Source organism: Ranitomeya imitator, chromosome 10 (assembly GCF_032444005.1).
Source record: "Ranitomeya imitator isolate aRanImi1 chromosome 10, aRanImi1.pri, whole genome shotgun sequence".
Taxonomy (NCBI): domain Eukaryota; kingdom Metazoa; phylum Chordata; class Amphibia; order Anura; family Dendrobatidae; genus Ranitomeya; species Ranitomeya imitator.
In genome coordinates, this window is record NC_091291.1 from 144,103,437 (window position 1) to 144,130,154 (window position 26,718).

The window sequence follows — 26,718 nt, forward strand, 5'->3', positions numbered from 1 at the left end:
CAGCTCTGGCGGTAGGTGAGGTGGCAGCTCTGGCGGTAGGTGAGGTGGCAGCTCTGGTGGTAGGTGAGGCGGCAGCTCTGGCGGTAGGTGAGGCGGCAGCTCTGGCGGTAAGTGAGACGGTAGAATGGTTATTGCAGGCTGTAGGCTTTCCTGAAGAGATGGGTTTTCAGGTTCCGTCTGAAGGATCCGAGGGTGGTGGATATTTGGACGTGTTGAGGCGTGGAATTCCAGAGGATGGGGGAAATTTGGGAGATCTTGGAGGCAATTGTGTGAGGAACGAATAAGTGTGGAGGAGAGAAAGTGGTCTTAGGGTGATCGAAGATCAAGTGATGGAAGATATTGGGAGATTAGTTATGGGGACAGGTTATGGATGGCTTTGTAGATCAGTGTTAGTTATTATTATTAGGACCTCCCAGATTAGAGCCCTGCGCCCCAAACTGACAGCTCTTCCATAGAAGTAAGGGCTAGACCCCACTAATGGCGGATGTGTCCATTCTCTTGTTGAGGATGTGAAGCACAGCGCAGATTAGGAAGGAGCAGAACTTTCCGTGACTCGATGATGAAGCTAATTATTTAGGTGAGACACGACCGGCCCAGTAAATCGCTGCAGCGATCCAGGAGGAAGCGATCTGCACAGAATAATCCGCTAATGGCCCCAGCTGCATAATCACAGAATAAAGGCGAGGACGGCGGTGATCAATGCGGTGATTATGGGCCACAATGTAACCTTCTGTCATTAATTATTAGCAGCCGTCCATACATAGAAGTGCACAGTCCATAAATGTCAGGTTTTAGGGGTCTGAGCTTTGTTGTCCTCCTATAGACACAGAGGAGGTCACAGCCAGCTGCAGGATGATGGGGGTCTCTAACGTCCGACCCCCACTGTTCACACAGTGATGAGGTGCAGCCATGGGGTCTGCGGTGGTACCTGGTCCTGTGGGCAGATTCAGGCAGAAGAGGCCCCTGTGCAGGAACAGTATCTGGGGCCCCTGCAGGACAACCACTCCTCATCCTGCAGTCCCTTATGTGCCAGTGATAGGAGCTGCTGTGCCTGTGGCCCCTGACCTCCCGGGGCCCCTGACCTCCTGTGGCCCCTGACCTCCCGGGGCCCCTGACCTCCTGTGGCCCCTGACCTCCCGGGGCCCCTGACCTCCTGTGGCCCCTGACCTCCCGTGGCCCCTGACCTCCCGGGGCCCCTGACCTCCTGTGGCCCCTGACCTCCCGGGGCCCCTGACCTCCCGGGGCCCCTGACCTCCCGGGGCCCCTGACCTCCCGGGGCCCCTGCCCTCCTGTGGCCCCTGACCTCCCGGGGCCCCTCACCTCCTGTGGCCCCTGACCTCCCAGGGCCCCTGACCTCCTGTGGCTCCTGACCTCCCGGGGCCCCTGCCCTCCTGTGGCCCCTGACCTCCCAGGGCCCCTGACCTCCCAGGGCCCCTGACCTCCTGTGGCCCCTGACCTCCTGGGGCCCCTGACCTCCTGTGGCCCCTGACCTCCTGTGGCCCCTGACCTCCCGGGGCCCGGCTGCACTAATGCTCTGGACACGTGACCTGGGGTCCTGATACACATTCAGCTGTCAGTTTTCTTCACTGTTTCCGCTAATTAATATTTATATAAAACTCATTTGTAAGAAATAATTATCTACAAAATGAAACACCACAGCGATAATTACTGTTATTACAACTGTACCCGATGCTGCACCACATAACACCCCACCTGCAGAAACCGCCATCACTGTCACTAATTAGCTGTTAATGACTGATTATGATGGTGGCTCCTGTGTGGGCCTCACGTGGCCAAACATCATCCTGTGTTTATACCCTCAGTGCAACTTTTATTTCTGTTATTGTTGCAGATTTTACAGAATAATAATAATTATAATTATTATTATTATTAATTGTTATATTAAATTTCTCCAGACTTGATTCTCAGTTCCCAAAATGACGGAAGGAAAGAAGACCTGGGCCTGGGCCATCGCAGTCCTCATTTTACTGGCAATAATCGTAGTGGGGGCGACACTGATTGGAGTCTACATGACACAGAAGCATATTGAGGAGGTGAGTGCAAGAGACTGGATCCAGGATCTTCAACACAGGTTACATAGGACTGCAGGTGACCTCTACTACATTATCTGTACTCAGAGAGTTATCACTGTCTTATCTGTGGTGTTACATAGGACTGCAGGTGACATCTACTACACTATCTGTACTCAGAGAGTTATCACTGTGTTATCTGTGGTGTTACATAGGACTGCAGGTGACATCTACTACACTATCTGTACTCAGAGAGTTATCACTGTGTTATCTGTGTTGTTACATAGGACTGCAGGTGACATCTACTACACTATCTGTACTCAGAGAGTTATCACTGTGTTATCTGTGGTGTTACATAGGACTGCAGGTGACCTCTACTACACTATCTGTACTCAGAGAGAAATCACTGTTATCTGTGTTGTTACATAGGACTGCAGGTGACATCTACTACACTATCTGTACTCAGAGAGAAATCACTGTTATCTGTGTTGTTACATAGGACTGCAGGTGACATCTACTACATTATCTGTAGTCAGAGAGAAATCACTGTTATCTGTGGTGTTACATAGGACTGCAGGTGACCTCTACTACACTATCTGTACTCAGAGAGTTATCACTGTGTTATCTGTGGTGTTACATAGGACTGCAGGTGACATCTACTACACTATCTGTACTCAGAGAGTTATCACTGTGTTATCTGTGTTGTTACATAGGACTGCAGGTGACATCTACTACATTATCTGTACTCAGAGAGAAATCACTGTTATCTGTGGTGTTACATAGGACTGCAGGTGACCTCTACTACACTATCTGTACTCAGAGAGTTATCACTGTGTTATCTGTGGTGTTACATAGGACTGCAGGTGACATCTACTACATTATCTGTACTCAGAGAGAAATCACTGTTATCTGTGGTGTTACATAGGACTGCAGGTGACCTCTACTACACTATCTGTACTCAGAGAGTTATCACTGTTATCTGTGGTGTTACATAGGACTGCAGGTGACATCTACTACATTATCTGTACTCAGAGAGTTATCACTGTTATCTGTGGTGTTACATAGGACTGCAGGTGACATCTACATTACCTGTACTCAGAGTTATCACTGTTATCTGTGGTGTTACATAGGACTGCTTGTTCTGTCCTTCAGGTGGTGCAGATGGCCTTCGAAGCCAAGAATGGAGAGAAGATCCAGCAGACGGTGATGGTGAACGACGAGGAGAATGTGGCAGCGTTTTATGTGAACTCTAACAACGTCTCCTCCACTGTTCTGTACGACTACAATCATGTGAGTGATTGAACATCTTTGCACTTGAAAACCAACAGCTGAGGGTTTGTTTCAATGTATCCAATGCAGTGTGAGAGGTAAAAAGCCCGGACCCCAGACTGATACATTGTAAGACCCCTGTGTCGGATCTGTGTGGTTAGGTGAGACCCTCGCTGTATCTGCTGCTCATCATTCTATTCCCTCCAGGACATCATCGGTTTCAGGAGAATAAACAACCCAAAATGTTTCGTGGTGGAAATGAATGACGTGAGCATCCCATCCATGAGCGATGTCCTGAGAGTCATCAAACACTTCCAGGAACAGGTGATGATGGCCTCCTCCCCGCCCACCCACCCACCTTACCCTCCGCTCAGTCATACCCCCCGCTCAGTCATACCCCCGTCCGTGAAAAAACTCCGCACATGGCCGTACTCCCACCTGTGGTCATACCCCTGTCTGTGGTTATACTCTGCCCATGGCCGTACTCCCACCTGTGGTCATACCCGTCTGTGGTTATACTCTGCCCATGGCCGTACTCCCACCTGTGGTCATACCCCTGTCCGTGGTTATACTGTGCCCATGGCCGTACTCCCACCTGTGGTCATACCCCTGTCTGTGGTTATACTCTGCCCATGGCCGTACTCCCACCTGTGGTCATACCCCTGTCCGTGGTTATACTGTGCCCATGGCCGTACTCCCACCTGTGGTCATAACCCTGTCCGTGGTTATACTGTGCCCATGGCCGTACTCCCACCTGTGGTCATACCCCTGTCCGTGGTTATACTCTGCCCATGGTTGTACTCCCACCTGTGGTCATACCCCTGTCTGTGGTTATACTCTGCCCATGGCCGTACTCCCACCTGTGGTCATACCCCTGTCTGTGGTTATACTCTGCCCATGGCCGTACTCCCACCTGTGGTCATACCCCTGTCTGTGGTTATACTCTGCCCATGGCCGTACTCCCACCTGTGGTCATACCCCTGTCCGTAGTTATACTCTGCCCATGGCCGTACTCCCACCTGTGGTCATACCCCTGTCCGTGGTTATACTCTGCCCATGGCCGTACTCCCACCTGTGGTCATAACCCTGTCTGTGGTTATACTCTGACCATGGCCGTACTCCCACCTGTGGTCATACCCCTGTCCGTAGTTATACTCTGCCCATGGCCGTACTCCCACCTGTGGTCATACCACTGTCTGTGGTTATACTCTGCCCATGGCCGTACTCCCACCTGTGGTCATACCCCTGTCTGTGGTTATACTCTGCCCATGGCCGTACTCCCACCTGTGGTCATACCCCCGTCCGTGGTTATACTCTGACCATGGCCGTACTCCCACCTGTGGTCATACCCCTGTCCGTAGTTATACTCTGCCCATGGCCGTACTCCCACCTGTGGTCATACCCCTGTCTGTGGTTATACTCTGTCCATGGCCGTACTCCCACCTGTGGTCATACCTCTGTCCGTGGTTATACTCTGTCCATGGCCGTACTCCCACCTGTGGTCATACCCCTGTCTGTGGTTATACTCTGCCCATGGCCGTACTCCCACCTGTGGTCATACCCCTGTTTGTGGTTATACTCTGCCCATGGCCGTACTCCCACCTGTGGTCATACCCCTGTCCGTGGTTATACTGTGCCCATGGCCGTACCCTCACCTGTGGTCATACCCCTGTCCGTGGTTATACTCTGCCCATGGCCGTACTCCCACCTGTGGTCATACCCCTGTCCGTGGTTATACTCTGCCCATGGTTGTACTCCCACCTGTGGTCATACCCCTGTCCGTGGATATACTCTGCCCATGGTCGTACTCCCACCTGTGGTCATACCCCTGTCCGTGGTTATACTCTGACCATGGTTGTACTATCACCTGTGGTCATACCCCTGTCCGTGGTTATACTCTGCCCATGGCCGTACTCCCACCTGTATTCATACCCCTGTCTGTGGTTATACTCTGCCCATGGCCGTACTCCCACCTGTGGTCATACCCCTGTCTGTGGTTATACTCTGACCATGGTTGTACTATCACCTGTGGTCATACCCCTGTCCGTGGTTATACTCTGACCATGGCCGTACTCCCACCTGTGGTCATACCCCTGTCCGTGGATATACTCTGCCCATGGTTGTACTATCACCTGTGGTCATACCCCTGTCTGTGGTTATACTCTGACCATGGCCGTACTCCCACCTGTGGTCATACCCCTGTCCGTGGATATACTCTGCCCATGGTCGTACTCCCACCTGTGGTCATACCCCTGTCCGTGGTTATACTCTGACCATGGTTGTACTATCACCTGTGGTCATACCCCTGTCCGTGGTTATACTCTGCTCATGGCCGTACTCCCACCTGTATTCATACCCCTGTCCGTGGTTATACTCTGTCCATGGCCGTACTCCCACCTGTGGTCATACCCCTGTCCGTGGTTATACTCTGCCCATGGCCGTACTCCCACCTGTGGTCATACCCATGTCCGTGGTTATACTCTGTCCATGGCCGTACTCCCACCTGTGGTCATACCCCTGTCTGTGGTTATACTCTGACCATGGTTGTACTCCCACCTGTGGTCATACCCCTGTCTGTGGTTATACTCTGACCATGGTCGTATTCCCATTTATGGTCATATCCCTGTCCGTGGTTATACTCCGCCCTTGGCCGTTCTCCCATCTGTGGTCATACCCCTGTCCGGGGTTATACTCTGCCCATGGCCGTATTCCCATTTGTGGTCATACCCCTGTCCGTGGTTATACTCCGCTCTTGGCCGAACTCCCATCTGTGGTCATACCCCTGTCCGTGGTTATACTCTGCCCATGGCCGTATTCCCATTTGTGGTCATACCCCTGTCCGTGGTTATACTCCGCTCTTGGCCGAACTCCCATCTGTGGTCATACCCCTGTCCGTGGTTATACTCTGCCCATGGCCGTATTCTCATTTGTGGTCATACCCCTGTCCGGGGTTATACTCCGCCCTTGGCCGTACTCCCATCTGTGGTCATACCCCTGTCCGTGGTTATACTCTGCCCATGGCCGTATTCCCATTTGTGGTCATACCCCTGTCCGTGGTTATACTCCGCCCATGGCAGTACTCCCACCTGTGGTCATACCCCTCTCCGTGATTATACTCTGCCCATGGTTGTACTATCACCTGTGGTCATACCCCTGTCTGTGGTTATACTCTGACCATGGCCGTACTCCCATCTGTGGTCATACCCCTGTCAGTGTTACCCCCACCCGCAGTCACCCTCCATCATGTTGTACCATTCTTGCTCCCACAGAATGCCACGTCTGACAGTGACTTATCCTACGATCTGGTGGAAGGAGAAGAAGCCGACCGGACCACACTGGGTGTCCCCATCAACATCCTGTGCAGCGATGTCCCCATCCACTGGGCCACGCAGGTGACTTATCTCATCTTGCGTCATTACTGCAGAGAGGACTAGAATTGGCGCTGGTCCTCTATAGATGTGGCGCCCATTACTGTTCTCACCATTATGCTGCGGTACAGGAGATTTATGATGTAAAAGGCTCCAAACCAAAACTTATTACAACATTTTTTTCCCACTGCATAAGTTTTTTAAAAGTTGGGAAAGCGGCTGAGAAAAGTTCTCACTATCACTAAACATCCACAAAAATACATAGAATTTCTGACGGGCAAGATGCAGCTGGTGTCGGGGTTGGGTTGGGTGTACGTCGGTGTTGGGGTGGGTTGTGCGTCGGTGTCGGGAGTTGTAGGTGGGGTGTGCGTCGGTGTCGGGGGTGGGGTGTGTGTCGGTGTCGGAGGTGCGGTGTGCTTCGGGGGTGGGATGTGTGTCGGTGTCGGCGGTTGTGGGTGGGTTGTGCGTCCGTGTTGGGGTGGGGTGTGCATTGGTGTTGGGGGTTGTGAGTGGGGTGTGTGTTGGTGTCTGGGGTTGTGGGTGGGGTGTGCGTCGGTGTCGGGGTGGGGTGTGCGTCGGTGTCGGAAGTGCGGTGTGCTTCGGGGGTGGGATGTGTGTCGGTGTCAGGGGTTGTGTGTGGGTTGTGCGTCCGTGTTGGGGTGGGGTGTGCATTGGTGTTGGGGGTTGTGAGTGGGGTGTGTGTCAGTGTCTGGGGTTGTGGGTGGGGTGTGCATCGGTGTTGGGGGTTGTGGGTGGGGTGTGTGTCGGTGTCTGGGGTTGTGGGTGGGGTGTACGTCGGTGTCGAGGGTTGTGGGTGGGTTGTGCGTCGGTGTCGGGGGTTGTGGGTGGGTTGTGCGTCCGTGTTGGGGTGGGGTGTGCATTGGTGTTGGGGGTTGTGAGTGGGGTGTGTGTCAGTGTCTGGGGTTGTGGGTGGGGTGTGCATCGGTGTCGGGGGTTGTGGGTGGGGTGTGTTTCGGTGTCGGGGGTGGGGTGTGCATCGTTGTCGGACTTTGCCAGGTATACATTTCTGTAATCTTCTCATTCTTCCCAGAACAAGTCCCCGCGGCTGCGCTGGAAGATCACGCTCAGGTTCAGCGTCTTCGGGATAGATGTGGCGTTCACCTACGAGTCCTGATCGTCTCTCTCTACTAGGGCGGCATCTTGGGCGTCGGCTGAGGCGTTGGACTGGTTGCGTCATTTGGACGGGGCCCTGATGGATTCTTCCTCCACGCCCGGAGACTTCCCGTTACTGACTGTAAACTCCTTGCAGCATTTCACCCAGGACCATGTGAACAGCGCCAGCACCAGCCATATTACATCCCCCAAGAAGGGGCCCGAATCTTCTCAGGAGGGGCCAATACTTGGAGGTGCTCTATCCTTCTGCTGCTTAATCCAAGCAGATCCTCTAGACCAAAGCCCCCCGGCCCACACAAGGTACATGTGAAGAGGAAGGCCTAAGCCCCGGCCCCTCCGCTGCCTGTTGGGCGCATATTCTCTTAGGGTTCAGAGACGCCGCTCCACAATTACTCAGAACGTGGAGATCTGAGAGGCAGAAATGCCACAAGCAATACATAATTCCCAGGGCTTATGGGGGATGACAGACGCTGGGCACACGATTCCAGCAATGACCTGGTGGAAAGCGATGGAGAAGCCGGATCCCAGGAGACGATGGACATCTTCAGCTGAGATATCAATCAATAAGCTGCAGCTTCGGTGCAGTGTGCTAGCGGGGAGGCGGAGAACCTGAGAGACCCCATGACGGTGGATTAAAGGACAGCGGGAGAATTTATCCTAAGGAGACATTTTGAAGCCTCTTTTGCTTACAGCTGCGAATTTTTGTGCAACATTTTTAAAAAGTTGCAAATATCCTAAATAAAGATAAAATGGGAATCACAAAGGATCCGGCCGAGCGCAAACGTGAACTTGGCTCAAAGCGTCTTAAAGATGGCGCATGACTTCCATCAATGTGTCTAAAAAGTAAAAATAACCCAAAATAATAAGACATGAAGAAAATAAATGAAGGATCCCCCAATATGTCGCGTCCTTTTATTCAGTGAATCAGGGCTAATTATTAGCTATATTAAATGCTCGTCTCCGCGCTCCGTTTGGCGTCTTCCCTTCATGTGTTTTCCGTCAGCTTCTCGCACCATGAGGTTTGCGCCATTGCTAACGCCAGTGTCTGGCATAAAGTGCCGTAAACCTGTTGGTCTACTCTACACTCCGCCCTCTTCTGATAAAACCCGCCCACTTGTTACTTTTGAAAAAGGAAGAACAAAGTGCAAAACGTTGCAATTTTTTGTGCAAATGTTTATGACGCTGATATTAGAGCCTGATGTAAATCTGATAGTAAATCCCCCATAGATCAGATTCTGGCTGCAGTCAGTCTAAGAAATACTCGATTATCAGACGCCTCTGACCAGTAACACACGGCGTCATGTCGCTTCATCCAGGAAAAGCCAGCTATAGTCGCTGACTGTATGTGCGATTGATAGGCAAAACAATCTCCAATATTGCATTTTAGACGTAAGGCAACAGTGTGCCAAATATCCCCAAGAGTTTTAGGTGTAGTACAGACTTAAAATAGATATGAGAAAAAAAAGGCGAGACAGTCCACTACTAAAAGGCCTAAAAGGCATAACTTTATTATAATATAAACAAGACACATACGAGACCAGAACCTGTCAGGAGTAATTACATAATAGATGCTGAATGAGGAGGAGAAAAAAAATGACCATCACATACATGAATGCAATATCGCAATAATATCAAATTAACATTTACCCATTGCAGTAGCAGCACGGGAACCCCGACGCACGTTTCACAAACACACAAGTTTGCTTCCTCAGGGGGATATTATTGCGATATTGCATTCATGTGCGGTTCTTTTTCACCACTGTCTATTACATTTGGGTCTGCACTGGTCTCTATCACGTTTCGGTGATGGCCATTTTTTTCTCCTCATCATTCAACATCTCTTATGTAATTACTGATAACAGGTTCTGATCTCGTATGTGTCTTGTTTATATTATAATAAAGTTGTACCTTTTAGCAGTGGACGGTCTGTCCTCCATTTCTTCTCAGAGGAACAAATCTACTTGATACAATCACATAGAGGAGCCATATCACACACAGAACTGCTGGGGCCGGGGTCAACCTGCTGGGGCCGGGGTCAACCTGCTGGGGCCGGGGTCAACCTGCTGGGGTCGGGATCAACCTGCTGGGGCCGGGGTCAACCTGCTGGGGCCGGGGTCAACCTGCTGGGGCCGGGGTCAACCTGCTGGAGCCGGGGTCAACCTGCTGGGGCCGGGGTCAACCTGCTGGGGTCGGGATCAACCTGCTGGGGTCGGGATCAACCTGCTGGGGCCGGGGTCAACCTGCTGGGGCCGGGGTCAACCTGCTGTCCCCCTTTCTGCACTCAGGATGTTCAGTGTCACCCCTCTATTCCCACTTCAGGACTGTTATGTAAGAAAATGTAACATACAACCATATTCCGATGACATTGTAGGTGGTGGAAACTATATATCACAAAACTTTGCTGCATTAATTATACTAATCCACCACCATAAGACACAAAAGAGAATAGTAAAACCAAAAACACTCAGTTTGAAAAAATGTTGCAGTAATCCGCAAGTGCTAGTAAAAGATGTAAAAAACAGGGTATTTGGTTGATACGTTTTTTGCAAAAAATGTATACTAAGCTGCTCTACCAATCTTCACGGTATACCCTTATCAGAGCAGTCCTAACTAATGTATGCAATCCCTATCTGATGTATTTAAAAACCTGATCATCTGTATATAACCTGTGTGAACAGGGTTCAGAGAGGAAAAATCCATGTGTGCATACAGGGTAGAACAGCTTTTGTGCAGATAGCCCAAGAGGAGTGGTGGAACTCCCCAGTCTTGTATCAACCAAATACCCTGTTTTTTACATCTTTTACTAGCACTTGCGGATTACTGCAACATTTTTTCAAACTGAGTGTTTTTGGTTTTACTATTCTCTTTTGTGTCTTCAGGTTTCTTGGTGGTGTATGAACATGATCATACAGACTTGTTCACTGTGCAGGTAGCCCATGTGTTCCTGTTTCCATAATTGTTCTCTTGTGTCTACAAGACTGGGGAGTTCCACCACTCCTCTTGGGCTATCTGCACAAAAGCTGTTCTACCCTGTATGCACACATGGATTTTTCCTCTCTGAACCCTGTTCACACAGGTTATATACAGATGATCAGGTTTTTAAATACATCAGATAGGGATTGCATACATTAGTTAGGACTGCTCTGATAAGGGTATACCGTGAAGATTGGTAGAGCAGCTTAGTATACATTTTTTGCAAAAAACGTATCAACCAAATACCCTGTTATTTACATCTTTTACTAGCACTTGCGGATTACTGCAACATTTTTTCAAACTGAGTGTTTTTGGTTTTACTATTCTCTTTTGTGTCTTCAGGTTTCTTGGTGGTGTGTGAACATGATCATACAGACTTGTTCACTGTGCAAGTAGCCCATGTGTTCCTGTTTCCATAATCCACCACCATAGTATGGATATAATTTGGACAACTGCAAACCACCTACTATAGCATATAAATAAACCCAAGCAGTCATAGAATCCATAAACATCATCTCCTTTATTAAACATATATTATAAAAAAATTATGGAAACAAACGGACACATGGGGCTAAAAGAAGGTAACATGATGTAGCCAGCATCAAAAATTGCCCAAGGTTAGGTGTCTCCCTGGATATAAGGTATACAAATATATAGAAAACATAGTATGCATAGTATGCATGAACAAATATGTATTACCATGGGGTTAAGGTGCAATAGTCAAGCAATTCAATGCCATGATCTGAGTGAATTACATCATAATATACAAACAGTACCTTGTTGATGAAGGAACAATCTACAGGAGTCACCAGCCCACCCCGACGCGCGTTTCGGCAGTAGTACCTTCCTCAAGGGGCGTGTGGCTAGGACGGGGCACATAGCTTAAATTGCTGAGGCCCTGAAGTTACATGCAGCGTCATGCTGCCATGGATCGCGTTGCATCCGCCAGACCGCACACAGTCGGGCAGCCGAAAGCCGGAAACACGTGGGGCCCCACGTGATCCGGAAGTCAGCGCACCACTGAGTCAGACAAGGGCGGACCGAACGGGACCATGACGTTGTAATTTATCAAAGCGCCTTGGTCAGTTGGAAACATGTTGGATTTAGACCCTCAATACCAACCATCCCCTGGGGTTGAATGAGAATATTAGCTTCACACCATTCCTTTAGTCAGCTAGTTGTTGTGTATTGATGTATTCCCGCATCCTTTTTTTATTGTTCGGATTTAGGTCATTTCGTACGTGTTTAGAGGCCTGTGAGTTGTTCAACATCTGGGATCCTGTTGCATTTCTACAGTGGAGGACAATTCTGTTTATATTGTTAATGTTTGTTGTAATTCTTTATGAGATTTGGTGGGGTGCGCACATTGTTATATGCAGATGTTCTTAGGGAGCTTTAGAGAATGATATATATGTTATTTTGTGGTTTGTATATATCTTATGGGATTTATTGTTCTCAAAAAAAAAAATATGTACCTCATAATATTGTATTTAGGAAATTAGGATTATTATACCGTACTTATTTAGGTGACCCAAAAAACATTCTGTGATAATACTATATTTCTTTATGGTTTTAGTATATAAAACCATATATACATGTCTATATACATCCTGTGGTATGTCCGATACATATTGTTAAAATGGTTGTGTGTATATCATCAGTTGCTTTATATATATACTAGATGGTGGTCCGATTCTAACGCATCGGGTTTTCTAGAATATGCATGTCCACGTAGTATATTGGACAGCGACGTAGTATATTGCACAGAGCCACGTAGTATATTGCCCAGTTACGTAGTATATTGCCCAGTTACGTAGTATATTGCCCAGCCACGTAGTATATTGCACAGCGACGTAGTATATTGCCCAGCCACGTAGTATATTGGACAGAGACGTAGTATATTGCCCAGTCACGTAGTATATTGCCCAGCCACGTAGTATATTGCCCAGTCACATAGTATATTGCCCAGCCACATAGTATATTGCCCAGCCACGTAGTATATTGCCCAGTCACATAGTATATTGCCCAGCCACGTAGTATATTGCCCAGCCACGTAGTATATTGCACAGCGACGTAGTATACTGCCCAGCCACGTAGTATATTGCCCAGCCACGTAGTATATTGCCCAGTCACATAGTATATTGCCCAGCCACATAGTATATTGCCCAGCCACGTAGTATATTGCCCAGTCACATAGTATATTGCCCAGTCACGTAGTATATTGCCCAGCCACGTAGTATATTGCCCAGCCACATAGTATACTGCCCAGCCACGTAGTATATTGCCCAGTCACATAGTATATTGCCCAGTCACATAGTATATTGCCCAGTCACGTAGTATATTGCCCAGCCACGTAGTATATTGCCCAGCCACGTAGTATATTGCCCAGTCACGTAGTATATTGCCCAGTCACGTAGTATATTGCCCAGCCACGTAGTATATTGCCCAGCCACGTAGTATACTGCCCAGCCACGTAGTATACTGCCCAGCCACGTAGTATACTGCCCAGCCACGTAGTATACTGCCCAGCCACGTAGTATATTGCCCAGTCACGTAGTATATTGCCCAGCCACGTAGTATATTGCCCAGTCACGTAGTATATTGCCCAGCCACGTAGTATATTGCCCAGTCACGTAGTATATTGCCCAGTCACGTAGTATATTGCCCAGTCACGTAGTATATTGCCCAGTCACGTAGTATATTGCCCAGCCACGTAGTATATTGCCCAGTCACGTAGTATATTGCCCAGCCACGTAGTATATTGCCCAGTCACGTAGTATATTGCCCAGTCACGTAGTATATTGCCCAGCCACGTAGTATATTGCCCAGTCACGTAGTATATTGCCCAGTCACGTAGTATATTGCCCAGTCACGTAGTATATTGCCCAGTCACGTAGTATATTGCCCAGTCACGTAGTATATTGCCCAGCCACGTAGTATATTGCCCAGCCACGTAGTATATTGCCCAGTCACGTAGTATATTGCCCTGCCACGTAGTATATTGCCCAGCCACGTAGTATATTGCCCAGCCACGTAGTATATTGCCCAGCCACGTAGTATATTGCCCAGTCACGTAGTATATTGCCCAGCCACGTAGTATATTGCCCAGCCACGTAGTATATTGCCCAGCCACGTAGTATATTGCCCAGCCACGTAGTATATTGCCCAGTCACGTAGTATATTGCCCAGTCACGTAGTATATTGCCCAGCTACGTAGTATATTGCCCAGCCACGTAGTATATTGCCCAGCCACGTAGTATATTGCCCAGCCACGTAGTATATTGCCCAGTCACGTAGTATATTGCCCAGTCACGTAGTATATTGCCCAGCCACGTAGTATATTGCCCAGCCACGTAGTATATTGCCCAGCTACGTAGTATATTGCCCAGCCACGTAGTATATTGCCCAGCCACGTAGTATATTGCCCAGTCACGTAGTATATTGCCCAGTCACGTAGTATATTGCCCAGCCACGTAGTATATTGCCCAGCCACGTAGTATATTGCCCAGCCACATAGTATATTGCCCAGCCACGTAGTATATTGCCCAGCCACGTAGTATATTGCCCAGCCACATAGTATATTGCCCAGCCACATAGTATATTGCCCAGCCACGTAGTATATTGCCCAGCCACATAGTATATTGCCCAGCCACGTAGTATATTGCCCAGTCACGTATGTAACAGGTTAAATAAGACTTAAAATAAAAAAAAACATATACTCACGTTCCGAGGGCCCATTGTAGTCCTGCCGCTTGTGTGCGGTGCGCGCTACCGCTTGCGGTCCCAGGGTTGGTATGAGCGCAGGACCTGTGAGGTCCTTCTCGCATAGCATCTTTGCCACCGGAACCTGAAGCTTGCACTGCCAAGGAAAGGGCGACGGCGGAGGGTGAGAATAACCTTTATTTTTTATTATTTCTAACATTAGATAATTTTACTATTGACGCTGCATACGCATCATCAATAGTAAAAAGTTGGTCACACAGGGTTAATAGCTGCGTTAATGGAGTGCGTTACACCGCTGGCATTAACCCTGTGTGAGGGCTGACTGGAGGGGAGTACGGAGCGGGCCCTGACTGCGGGGACGAGGAGGAAGGAGCGGCCATTCTTCCGCCGGACTGTGCTCTTCGCTGATTGGTCGTGGCAATGGTTGTGGGCGTTTTGCCACGACCAATCGGCGACTTGGATTTCCATGACAGACAGAGGCCGCGACCAATGAATATCTGTGACAGACAGACAGAAAGACGGAAGTGACCCTTAGACAATTATATAGTAGATATATTCTACTTTTGTTGCTGTATATTTATTTATATACATGCTTTGAATATATTACCATCCTTACTATTTTGGTGGCCACACTGTAATATACATGATTTGGATGTATTTATTTGTATTAGTAGTATATACCAGGTTAATAAACTTGGTTTTTGCATAGGTAATCATATGTGATACTAGTTGAATATCCATAAATTTATTTGAGCGGAGTTGAGCCACAATAGTTAATATTTATAGGTGTTTGGTAAAATGTCTTTGCCCACTAATTAGCCAATAGCAAATATGGCTCTCTTGTATTCTTTATTGCAGTGCGCCGGCGCTATGGTCCCGTTCGGTCCGCCCTTGTCTGACTCAGTGGTGCGCTGACTCCCGGATCACGTGGGGCCCCACGTGTTTCCGGCTTTCAGCTGCCCGACTGTGTGCGGTCTGGCGGATGTGACGTGATCCATGGCAGCATGACGCTGCATGTAACTTCCAGGCCTCAGCAATTTAGGTTATGTGCCCAATCCTAGCCACACGCCCCTTGAGGAAGGTACTATTACCGAAACGCGCGTCGGGGTGGGCGGGTAACTCATGGAGATTGTTCCATCATCAACAAGGTACTGTTTGTATATTATGATGTAATTCACTCAGATCATGGCATTGAATTGCTTGACTATTGCACCTTAACCACATGGTAATACATATTGTTCATTGTGTGCATACTATGGTTTCTATATATTTGTATACCTTGTATCCAGGGAGACACCTAACCTTGGGCAATTTTTGATGCTGACTACATCATGATACCATCTCTTAGCCCCATGTGTCCGTTTGGCTGTATAATTTTTTTTTAATATATGTTTAATAAAGGAAATTATGTTTATGGATTCTATGACTGCTTGGGTATCTTTATATGCTATAATATTTAAGAAAATTAACTACCCTCCTTATCTGTATATTCTACCAGAGCAATATTATAAGTGAGTTCAGTACAGGGAATCAGCCACCAGAGGTCAGCAGAGCTCCATAGTCGCTGTAATCAGCTGTAGTAGCAGAGTCTATCCACCAGAGGTCATCAGAGCTCTATATTAACTAAAGTCAGTAGCAGAGTCTATCCACCAGGGGGTCAGCAGAGCTCCATATTCACTGTAATCAGCTGCAGAGGCAGAGTCTGTCCACCAGAGGTCAGCAGAGCGTCATATTCACTATAATCAGCTGCAGTAGCAGAGTCTATCCACCAGAGGTCATCAGAGCACTATAATAACTATAATCAGCTGCAGTAGCAGAGTCTATCCACCAGGGGGTCAGCAGAGCTCCATATTCACTGTAATCAGCTGCAGAGGCAGAGTCTATCCACCAGAGGTCATCACAGCGTCATATTCACTATAATCAGCTGCAGTAGCAGAGTCAGTCTACCAGAGGTCATCAGAGCTCTATATTCACTATAATCAGCTGCAGTAGCAGAGTCTATCCACCAGAGGTCATCAGAGCTCTATATTCACTATAATCAGCTGCAGTAGCAGAGTCTATCCACCAGGGGGTCAGCAGAGCTCCATATTCACTATAATCAGCTGCAGTAGCAGAGTCTATCCACCAGAGGTCATCAGAGCTCCATATTCACTATAATCAGCTGCAGTAGCAGAGTCTATCCACCAGAGGTCATCAGATCTCCATATTCACTATAATCAGCTGCAGTAGCAGAGTCAGTCTACCAGAGGTCATCAGAGCTCTATATTCACTATAATCAGCTGCAGTAGCAGAGTCTATCCACCAGAGGTCATCAGAGCTCTATATTCACTATAATCAGCTGCAGTAGCAGAGTCTATCCACCAGGGGGTCAGCAGAGCTCCATATTCACTATAATCAGCTGCAGTAGCAGAGTCTATCCACCAGAGGTCATCAGAGCTCCATATTCACTATAATCAGCTGCAGTAGCAGAGTCTATCCACCAGAGGTCATCAGATCTCCATATTCACTATAATCAGCTGCAGTAGCAGAGTCTATCCACCAGAGGTCATCAGAGCTCCATATTCATGACTCTGCCCTGTCCTTCAAACCGCACATTCAAGCACTCGCCACCTGATGTTGCCTGCAGCTCAAATACATTTCTAGAATCCGTCCTTTCCTCAACCCACACTCTACCAAAATGCTCATGCATGCCCTAATCATCTCCCGCCTCGACTACTGCAACATCCTCCTCTGTGGCCTACCTTCTAACACCCTCGCACACCTTCAGTCCATCCTTATCTCTGCTGCCCGACTAATTAATCTCTCTCCTCGCTACTCCTCCGCTTCCCCTCTTTGCAAATCCCTTCACTGGCTCCCAATTTCCCAGCGTATCCAGTTTAAATTACTAACACTGACCTACAAAGCCATCCATAACCTTTCTCCTCCATATATTTCCACACTAATCTCTCAATATCTTCCTTTACGTAATCTCCGGTCCTCCCAAGACCTCCTACTCTCCTCCACGCTTATTCGCTCCTCACTCAATCGCCTCCAAGACTTCTCCCGAATATCCCCCATCCTATGGAATTCATTGCCCCATCACATCCGGTTATCCACTACTTTTGGATCCTTCAAAAGAAACTTGAAAACCCACCTCTTCAAAGAAGCTTTTACAGCCTGTAAAGACCACACTGCCACCTCAACACCGGAGCTACCGCAACCCTCGACCTACTGTCTCCTTCCCCATAATCCTGTAGAATGTAAGCCCGCGGGGGCCGGGTCCTCTCCCCTCTGTACCAGTCTGTCATTGTTAGTTTTGTTTACTGTAAGTGATATTTTTATTTTGATGTAACCCCTTCTCATGCACAGCACCATGGAATTAATGGTGCTATATAAATAAATAATAATAATAATAAAAAAATAATAATAAGCTGCCAGGCCTCGACCAATCAGCGACGGGCACAGCGACGATGATGTCATAAAGGACGTAGACTTCCTGCGTCTCTGATTGGTCGAGGCCGCCAGGCCTCGACCAATCAGCAACGGGCACAGCGACGATGATGTCATAATGGTTGCCATGGCGACAATGATGTCATAAAGGTTGCCTCGACCAATCAGCGACGGGCACAGTGTGCCGCGAATTCTGGAATCATCATTGTCCATATACTACGGGGACATGCATATTCTAGAATACCCGATGCGTTAGAATCGGGCCACAATCTAGTTCACTATAATCAGCTGCAGTAGCAGAGTCTATCCACCAGAGGTCAGCAGAGCTCTATATTCATTATAATCAGCTGCAGTAGCAGAGTCTATCCACCAGAGGTCATCAGAGCTCTATAGTCACTATAATCAGCTGCAGTAACAGAGTCTATCCACCAGAGGTCATCGCAGCTCTACATTTACTGTAATCAGCTGCAGTAGCAGAGTCTATCCACCAGAGGTCATCAGAGCTCTATATCTATATATATAATTGTCTAAGGGTTTTGCCGTCTGTCTGTCTTTCTGTCTGTCTTTCTGTCTGTCTGTCTGTCTGTCCTGGAAATCCCGCGTCTCTGATTGGTCGAGGTCAGAGACCGGCACAGCATCGACGTAGAAATCCCGCGTCTCTGATTGGTCGAGGCCGCCAGGCATCGACCAATCAGCAACCGGCACAGCGACGATGATGTCATAAAGGACGTAGACATCTAACGTTTCTGATTCAGCGACGGGCACAGTATCGACGTAGATGTCATAATGGTTGCCATGGCGACGATGATGTCATAAAGGTTGCCTCGACCAATCAGCGACGGGCACAGTGTGCCGCGAATTCTGGAATCATCATTGTCCATATACTACGGGGAAATGCATATTCTAGAATACCCGATGCGTTAGAATTGGGCCACAATCTAGTTCACTATAATCAGCTGCAGTAGCAGAGTTTATCCACCAGAGGTCATCAGAGCTCTATATTCACTATAATCAGCTGCAGTAGCAGAGTCCATCCAGCAGAGGTCAGCAGAGCTCCATATCTATATATATAATTGTCTAAGGGTTTTTCCATCTGTCTGTCTGTCTGTCTGTCCTGGAAATCCCGCATCTCTGATTGGTCGATGCCGCCAGGCCTCGACCAATCAGCGAAGGGCACAGTATCGACGTAGAAATCCCGCATCTCTGATGGTGGCCTCGACCAATCAGCGACGGGCCCAGCGACGATGATGTCATAAAGGACGTAGACATCCCGCGTCTGATTGGTCGAGGCCGCCAGGCCTCGACCAATCAGCAACGGGCACAGTATCGACGTAGATGTCATAATGGTTGCCATGGCGACGATGATGTCATAAAGGTTGCCTCGACCAATCAGCGACGGGCACAGTTCACTATAATCAGCTGCAGTAGCAGAGTCTATCCTCCAGAGGTCATCAGAGCTCCATATTCACTATAATCAGCTATAATAATAATAATAATAATTTTTATTTATATAGCGCCAACATATTCCGCAGCGCTTTACAAATTATAGAGGGGACTTGCACAGACAATAGACATTACAGCATAACAGGAATACAGTTCAAAACAGATACCAGGAGGAATGAGGGCCCTGCTCGCAAGCTTACAGACTATGAGGAAAAGGGGAGACACGAAAGGTGGATGGGAGACATGAAAGGTGGATGCTATAGTAGCAGAATCTATCCACCAGAGGTCAGCAGAGCTCCATATTCACTATATTCAGCTGCAGCAGCAGAGTCTATCCACCAGAGGTAATCAGAGCTCTATAGTCACTATAATCAGCTGCAGTAGCAGAGTCTATCCACCAGAGGTAATTAGAGCTCTATAGTCACTATAATCAGCTGCAGTAGCAGAGTCTATCCACCAGGGGTCATCAGAGCTCCATATTCACTGTAATCAGCTGCAGTAGCAGAGTCTATCCACCAGGGGTCATCAGAGCTCCATATTCACTGTAATCAGCTGCAGTAGCAGAGTCTATCCACCAGGGGTCAGCAGAGCTGTATAATCACTATAATCAGCTGCAGTAGCAGAGTTTATCCAGCAGGGGTCAGGAGAGCTCTATAGTCACTATAATCAGATGCAGTAACAGAGTCTATCCATCAGGGGTCAGGAGAGCTCTATATTCACTATAATCAGCTGCAGTAGCAAAGTCTATCCAGCAGGGGTCAGGAGAGCTCTGTATTCACTATAATCAGCTGCAGTAGCAGAGTCTATCCACCAGAGGTCATCAGAGCTCTAAAGTCACTATAATCAGCTGCAGTAGCAGAGTCTATCCACCAGAGGTCAGGAGAGCTCTATATTCACTATAATCAGATGCAGTAGCAGAGTTTATCCACCAGGGGTCAGGAGAGCTCTATATTCACTATAATCAGCTGCAGTAGCAAAGTCTATCCAGCAGGGGTCAGGAGAGCTCAGTATTCACTATAATCAGCTGCAGTAGCAGAGTCCATCCACCAGGGGTCAGCAGAGCTGTATAATCACTATAATCAGCTGCAGTAGCAGAGTCTATCCACCAGGGGTCAGCAGAGCTGTATAATCACTATAATCAGCTGCAGTAGCAGAGTCTATCCAGCAGGGGTCAGGAGAGCTCTGTATTCACTATAATCAGCTGCAGTAGCAGAGTCTATCCACCAGAGGTCATCAGAGCTCCATATTCACTGTAATCAGCTGCAGAGGCAGAGTCCATCCACCAGAGGTCATCAGAGCCCTATAGTCACTATAATTAGCTGCAGTAGCAGAGTGTATCCACCAGAGGTCATCAGAGCTGTATAATCACTATAATCAGATGCAGTAGCAGAGTCTATCCACCAGGGGTCAGGAGAGCTCTATATTCACTATAATCAGCTGCAGTAGCAGAGTCTATCCAGCAGGGGTCAGGAGAGCTCTGTATTCACTATAATCAGCTGCAGTAGCAGAGTCTATCCACCAGAGGTCATCAGAGCTCTATATTCACTATAATCAGCTGCAATAGCAGAGTCTATCCACCAGAGGTCATCAGAGCTCCATATTCACTATAATCATCTGCAGTAGCAGAGTCCATCCACCAGAGGTGATCAGAGCTGTATATGCACTATAATCAGCTGCAGTAGCAGATTCCATCCAGCAGAGGTCATCAGAGCTCTATAGTCACTATAATCATCTGCAGTAGCAGAGTCCATCCACCAGGGGTCATCAGAGCTGTATATGCACTATAATCAGCTGCAGTAGCAGAGTCTATCCACCAGAGGTCATCAGAGCTGTATATTCACTATAATCAGCTGCAGTAGCAGAGTCTATCCACCAGGGGTCAGCAGAGCTGTATAATCACTATGATCAGCTGCAGTAGCAGAGTCCATCCACCAGGGGTCAGCAGAGCTCTATATTCACTATAATCAGCTGCAGTAGCAGAGTCTATCCAGCAGGGGTCAGGAGAGCTCTGTATTCACTGTAATCAGCTGCAGAGGCAGAGTCCATCCACCAGAGGTCATCAGAGCCCTATAGTCACTATAATCAGCTGCAGTAGCAGAGTGTATCCACCAGAGGTCATCAGAGCTGTATAATCACTATAATCAGATGCAGTAGCAGAGTCTATCCACCAGGGGTCAGGAGAGCTCTATATTCACTATAATCAGCTGCAGTAGCAGAGTCTATCCAGCAGGGGTCAGGAGAGCTCTGTATTCACTATAATCAGCTGCAGTAGCAGAGTCTATCCACCAGAGGTCATCAGAGCTCTATATTCACTATAATCAGCTGCAATAGCAGAGACTATCCACCAGAGGTCATCAGAGCTCCATATTCACTATAATCATCTGCAGTAGCAGAGTCTATCCACCAGGGGTCATCAGAGCTGTATATGCACTATAATCAGCTGCAGTAGCAGATTCCATCCACCAGAGGTCATCAGAGCTCTATAGTCACTATAATCATCTGCAGTAGCAGAGTCTATACACCAGGGGTCATCAGAGCTGTATATGCACTATAATCAGCTGCAGTAGCAGAGTCTATCCACCAGGGGTCATCAGAGCTGTATATGCACTATAATCAGCTGCAGTAGCAGAGTCTATCCACCAGAGGTCATCAGAGCTCCATATTCACTGTAATCAGCTGCAGTAGCAGAGTCTATCCACCAGAGGTCATTAGAGATCTATATTCACTATAATCAGCTGCAGTAGCAGAGTCTATCCAGCAGGGGCCAGGAGAGCTCTGTATTCACTACAATCAGCTGCAGTAGCAGAGTCCATCCACCAGGGGTCATCAGAGCTGTATATGCACTATAATCAGCTGCAGTAGCAGAGTCTATACACCAGAGGTCATCAGAGCTCTATATTCACTATAATTAGCTGCAGTAGCAGAGTCTATCCACCAGAGGTCATCAGAGCTCTATATTCACTATAATTAGCTGCAGTAGCAGAGTCTATCCACCAGGGGTCAGCAGAGCTCCATATTCACTATAATCAGCTGCAGTAGCAGAGTCTATCCACCAGGGGTCATCAGAGCTCTATATTCACTATAATCAGCTGCAGTAGCAGAGTCTATACACCTGATTTGCCTGATGAAGAGACCTGTGTAGTCTCGAAAGCTTGCAATTTGTTACCATCTTTTCAGTTAGCCATTAAAAGGTATCAACCACTGAGGACTCTCAATTCTAAATATTTTTCTATCCACTGGCTAACACGGTACCAAGATAAATTTCTTTCCTGTATACACCAGGGGTCATCAGATCTCCATATTCACTATAATCATCTGCAGTAGCAGAGTCTATCCACCAGAGGTCATCAGAGCTCTATAGTCACTATAATCAGCTGCAGTAGCAGAGTCTATCCACCAGAGGTCATCAGAGCTCTATAGTCACTATAATCAGCTGCAGTAGCAGAGTCTATCCACCAGAGGTCATCAGAGCTCTATAGTCACTATAATCAGCTGCAGTAGCAGAGTCTATCCACCAGAGGACATCAGAGCTCTATATTCACTATAATTAGCTGCAGTAGCAGAGTCTATCCACCAGGGGTCAGCAGAGCTCCATATTCACTATAATCAGCTGCAGTAGCAGAGTCTATCCACCAGGGGTCATCAGATCTCCGTATTCACTATAATGAGATGCAGTAGCAGAGTCTATCCACCAGAGGTCATCAGAGCACTATAATAACTATAATCAGCTGCAGTAGCAGAGTCTATCCACCAGGGGTCAGGAGAGCTCTATAGTCATTATAATCAGCTGCAGTAGCAGAGTCTATCCACCAGGGGTCAGCAGAGCTCCATATTCACTATAATCAGATGCAGTTAGCAGAGTCTATCCACCAGAGGTCATCAGAGCTCCATATTCACTGTAATCATCTGCAGTAGCAGAGTCTATCCACCAGAGGTCATCAGAGCTGTATATGCACTATAATCAGCTGCAGTAGCAGAGTCTATCCACCAGGGGCCATCAGAGCACTATAATAACTATAATCAGCTGCAGTAGCATAGTCTATCCACCAGAGGTCATCAGAGCTCCATATTCACTATAATCATCTGCAGTAGCAGAGTCTATACACCAGGGGTCATCAGATCTCCATATTCACTATAATCAGCTGCAGTAGCAGAGTCTATCCACCAGAGGTCATTAGAGCTCTATATTCACTATAATCAGATGCAGTTAGCAGAGTCTATCCACCAGAGGTCATCAGAGCTCCATATTCACTATAATCATCTGCAGTAGCAGAGTCTATACACCAGGGGTCATCAGATCTCCATATTCACTATAATCAGCTGCAGTAGCAGAGTCTATCCACCAGAGGTCATTAGAGCTCTATATTCACTATAATCAGCTGCAGTAGCAGAGTCTATCCAGCAGGGGTCAGGAGAGCTCTGTATTCACTGTAATCAGCTGCAGTAGCAGAGTCTATCCACCAGAGGTCATTAGAGCTCTATATTCACTATAATCAGCTGAAGTAGCAGAGTCTATCCAGCAGGGGTCAGGAGAGCTCTGTATTCACTATAATCAGCTGCAGTAGCAGAGTCTATCCACCAGAGGTCATCAGAGCTCCATATTCACTGTAATCAGCTGCAGAGGCAGAGTCCATCCACCAGAGGTCATCAGAGCCCTATAGTCACTATAATTAGCTGCAGTAGCAGAGTGTATCCACCAGAGGTCATCAGAGCTGTATAATCACTATAATCAGATGCAGTAGCAGAGTCTATCCACCAGGGGTCAGGAGAGCTCTATATTCACTATAATCAGCTGCAGTAGCAGAGTCTATCCAGCAGGGGTCAGGAGAGCTCTGTATTCACTATAATCAGCTGCAGTAGCAGAGTCTATCCACCAGAGGTCATCAAAGCTCTATATTCACTATAATCAGCTGCAATAGCAGAGTCTATCCACCAGAGGTCATCAGAGCTCCATATTCACTATAATCATCTGCAGTAGCAGAGTCCATCCACCAGAGGTGATCAGAGCTGTATATGCACTATAATCAGCTGCAGTAGCAGATTCCATCCAGCAGAGGTCATCAGAGCTCTATAGTCACTATAATCATCTGCAGTAGCAGAGTCCATCCACCAGGGGTCATCAGAGCTGTATATGCACTATAATCAGCTGCAGTAGCAGAGTCTATCCACCAGAGGTCATCAGAGCTGTATATTCACTATAATCAGCTGCAGTAGCAGAGTCTATCCACCAGGGGTCAGCAGAGCTGTATAATCACTATGATCAGCTGCAGTAGCAGAGTCCATCCACCAGGGGTCAGCAGAGCTCTATATTCACTATAATCAGCTGCAGTAGCAGAGTCTATCCAGCAGGGGTCAGGAGAGCTCTGTATTCACTGTAATCAGCTGCAGAGGCAGAGTCTATCCAGCAGGGGTCAGGAGAGCTCTGTATTCACTGTAATCAGCTGCAGTAGCAGAGTCTATCCACCAGGGGTCATTAGAGCTCTATATTCACTATAATCAGCTGCAGTAGCAGAGTATATCCAGCAGGGGTCAGGAGAGCTCTGTATTCACTATAATTAGCTGCAGTAGCAGAGTCTATCCACCAGGGGTCTTCAGAGTTCTATATTCACTATAATCAGCTGCAGTAGCAGAGTCTATCCACCAGAGGTCATCAGAGCACTATAATAACTATAATCAGCTGCAGTAGCAGAGTCCATCCACCAGGGGTCATCAGAGCCCTATAGTCACTATAATCAGCTGCAGTAGCAGAGTCTATCCACCAGGGGTCAGGAGAGCTCTATATTCACTATAATCAGCTGCAGTAGCAGAGTCTATCCACCAGAGGTCATCAGAGCACTACAATAACTATAATCAGCTGCAGTAGCAGAGTCTATCCACCAGGGGTCAGGAGAGCTCTATATTCACTATAATCAGCTGCAGTAGCAGAGTCTATCCACCAGAGGTCATCAGAGCTGTATATTCACTATAATCAGCTGCAGTAGCAGAGTCTATCCACCAGGGGTCAGGAGAGCTCTGTATTCACTATAATCAGCTGCAGTAGCAGAGTCTATCCACCAGAGGTCATCAGAGCTGTATAATCACTATAATCAGATGCAGTAGCAGAGTCTATCTACCAGGGGTCAGGAGAGCTGTATATTCACTATAATCAGCTGCAGTAGCAGAGTCTATCCACCAGGGGTCAGGAGAGCTCTGTATTCACTATAATCAGCTGCAGTAGCAGAGTCTATCCACCAGAGGTCATCAGAGCTCTATATTCACTATAATTAGCTGCAGTAGCAGAGTCTATCCACCAGGGGTCAGCAGAGCTCCATATTCACTATAATCAGCTGCAGTAACAGAGTCTATCCACCAGGGGTCATCAGAGCTCTATAGTCACTATAATCAGCTGCAGTAGCAGAGTCTATCCACCAGAGGTCATCAGAGCTCTATATTCACTATAATCAGCTGCAGTAGCAGAGTCTATCCACCAGGGGTCAGCAGTGCTGTATATTCACTTTAATCAGCTGCAGTAGCATTGTCTATCCACCAGAGGTTATCAGAGCTCCATATTCACTGTAATCAGCTGCAGCAGCAGAGTCTATCCACCAGAGGTCATCAGAGCTCTATATTCACAATAATCAGCTGCAGTAGCAGAGTCTATCCACCAGGGGTCATCAGATCTCCATATTCACTGTAATCAGCTGCAGAGGCAGAGTCCATCCACCAGAGGTCATCAGAGCCCTATAGTCACTATAATTGGCTGCAGTAGCAGAGTGTATCCACCAGAGGTCATCAGAGCTGTATAATCACTATAATCAGATGCAGTAGCAGAGTCTATCCACCAGGGGTCAGGAGAGCTCTATATTCACTATAATCAGCTGCAGTAGCAGAGTCTATCCAGCAGGGGTCAGGAGAGCTCTGTATTCACTATAATCAGCTGCAGTAGCAGAGTCTATCCACCAGAGGTCATCAGAGCTCCATATTCACTGTAATCAGCTGCAGAGGCAGAGTCCATCCACCAGAGGTCATCAGAGCCCTATAGTCACTATAATTAGCTGCAGTAGCAGAGTGTATCCACCAGAGGTCATCAGAGCTGTATAATCACTATAATCAGATGCAGTAGCAGAGTCTATCCACCAGGGGTCAGGAGAGCTCTATATTCACTATAATCAGCTGCAGTAGCAGAGTCTATCCAGCAGGGGTCAGGAGAGCTCTGTATTCACTATAATCAGCTGCAGTAGCAGAGTCTATCCACCAGAGGTCATCAGAGCTCTATATTCACTATAATCAGCTGCAATAGCAGAGTCTATCCACCAGAGGTCATCAGAGCTCCATATTCACTATAATCATCTGCAGTAGCAGAGTCCATC

General features: G+C 47.7%; 1 protein-coding gene across 10 annotated transcripts in view; it reads left to right on the plus strand.

The window, feature by feature from the left end:
- Window positions 1-8,766, plus strand: part of LOC138651944 (surfactant protein C-like) — a 139,723-nt gene extending 130,957 nt beyond the window's left edge. For all 10 annotated transcript variants that reach the window (XM_069742569.1, XM_069742573.1, XM_069742577.1 and 7 more), the window contains 5 exons: window positions 1,917-2,054; window positions 3,183-3,320; window positions 3,507-3,623; window positions 6,569-6,691; window positions 7,719-8,766. In XM_069742569.1, the coding sequence (XP_069598670.1) occupies window positions 1,938-2,054; window positions 3,183-3,320; window positions 3,507-3,623; window positions 6,569-6,691; window positions 7,719-7,802 (579 nt within the window). In that variant the 5' untranslated portion in view covers window positions 1,917-1,937 and the 3' untranslated portion in view covers window positions 7,803-8,766. The remainder of the gene's footprint in view (window positions 1-1,916; window positions 2,055-3,182; window positions 3,321-3,506; window positions 3,624-6,568; window positions 6,692-7,718) is intronic.
- Window positions 8,767-26,718: the final 17,952 nt, after the last annotated feature.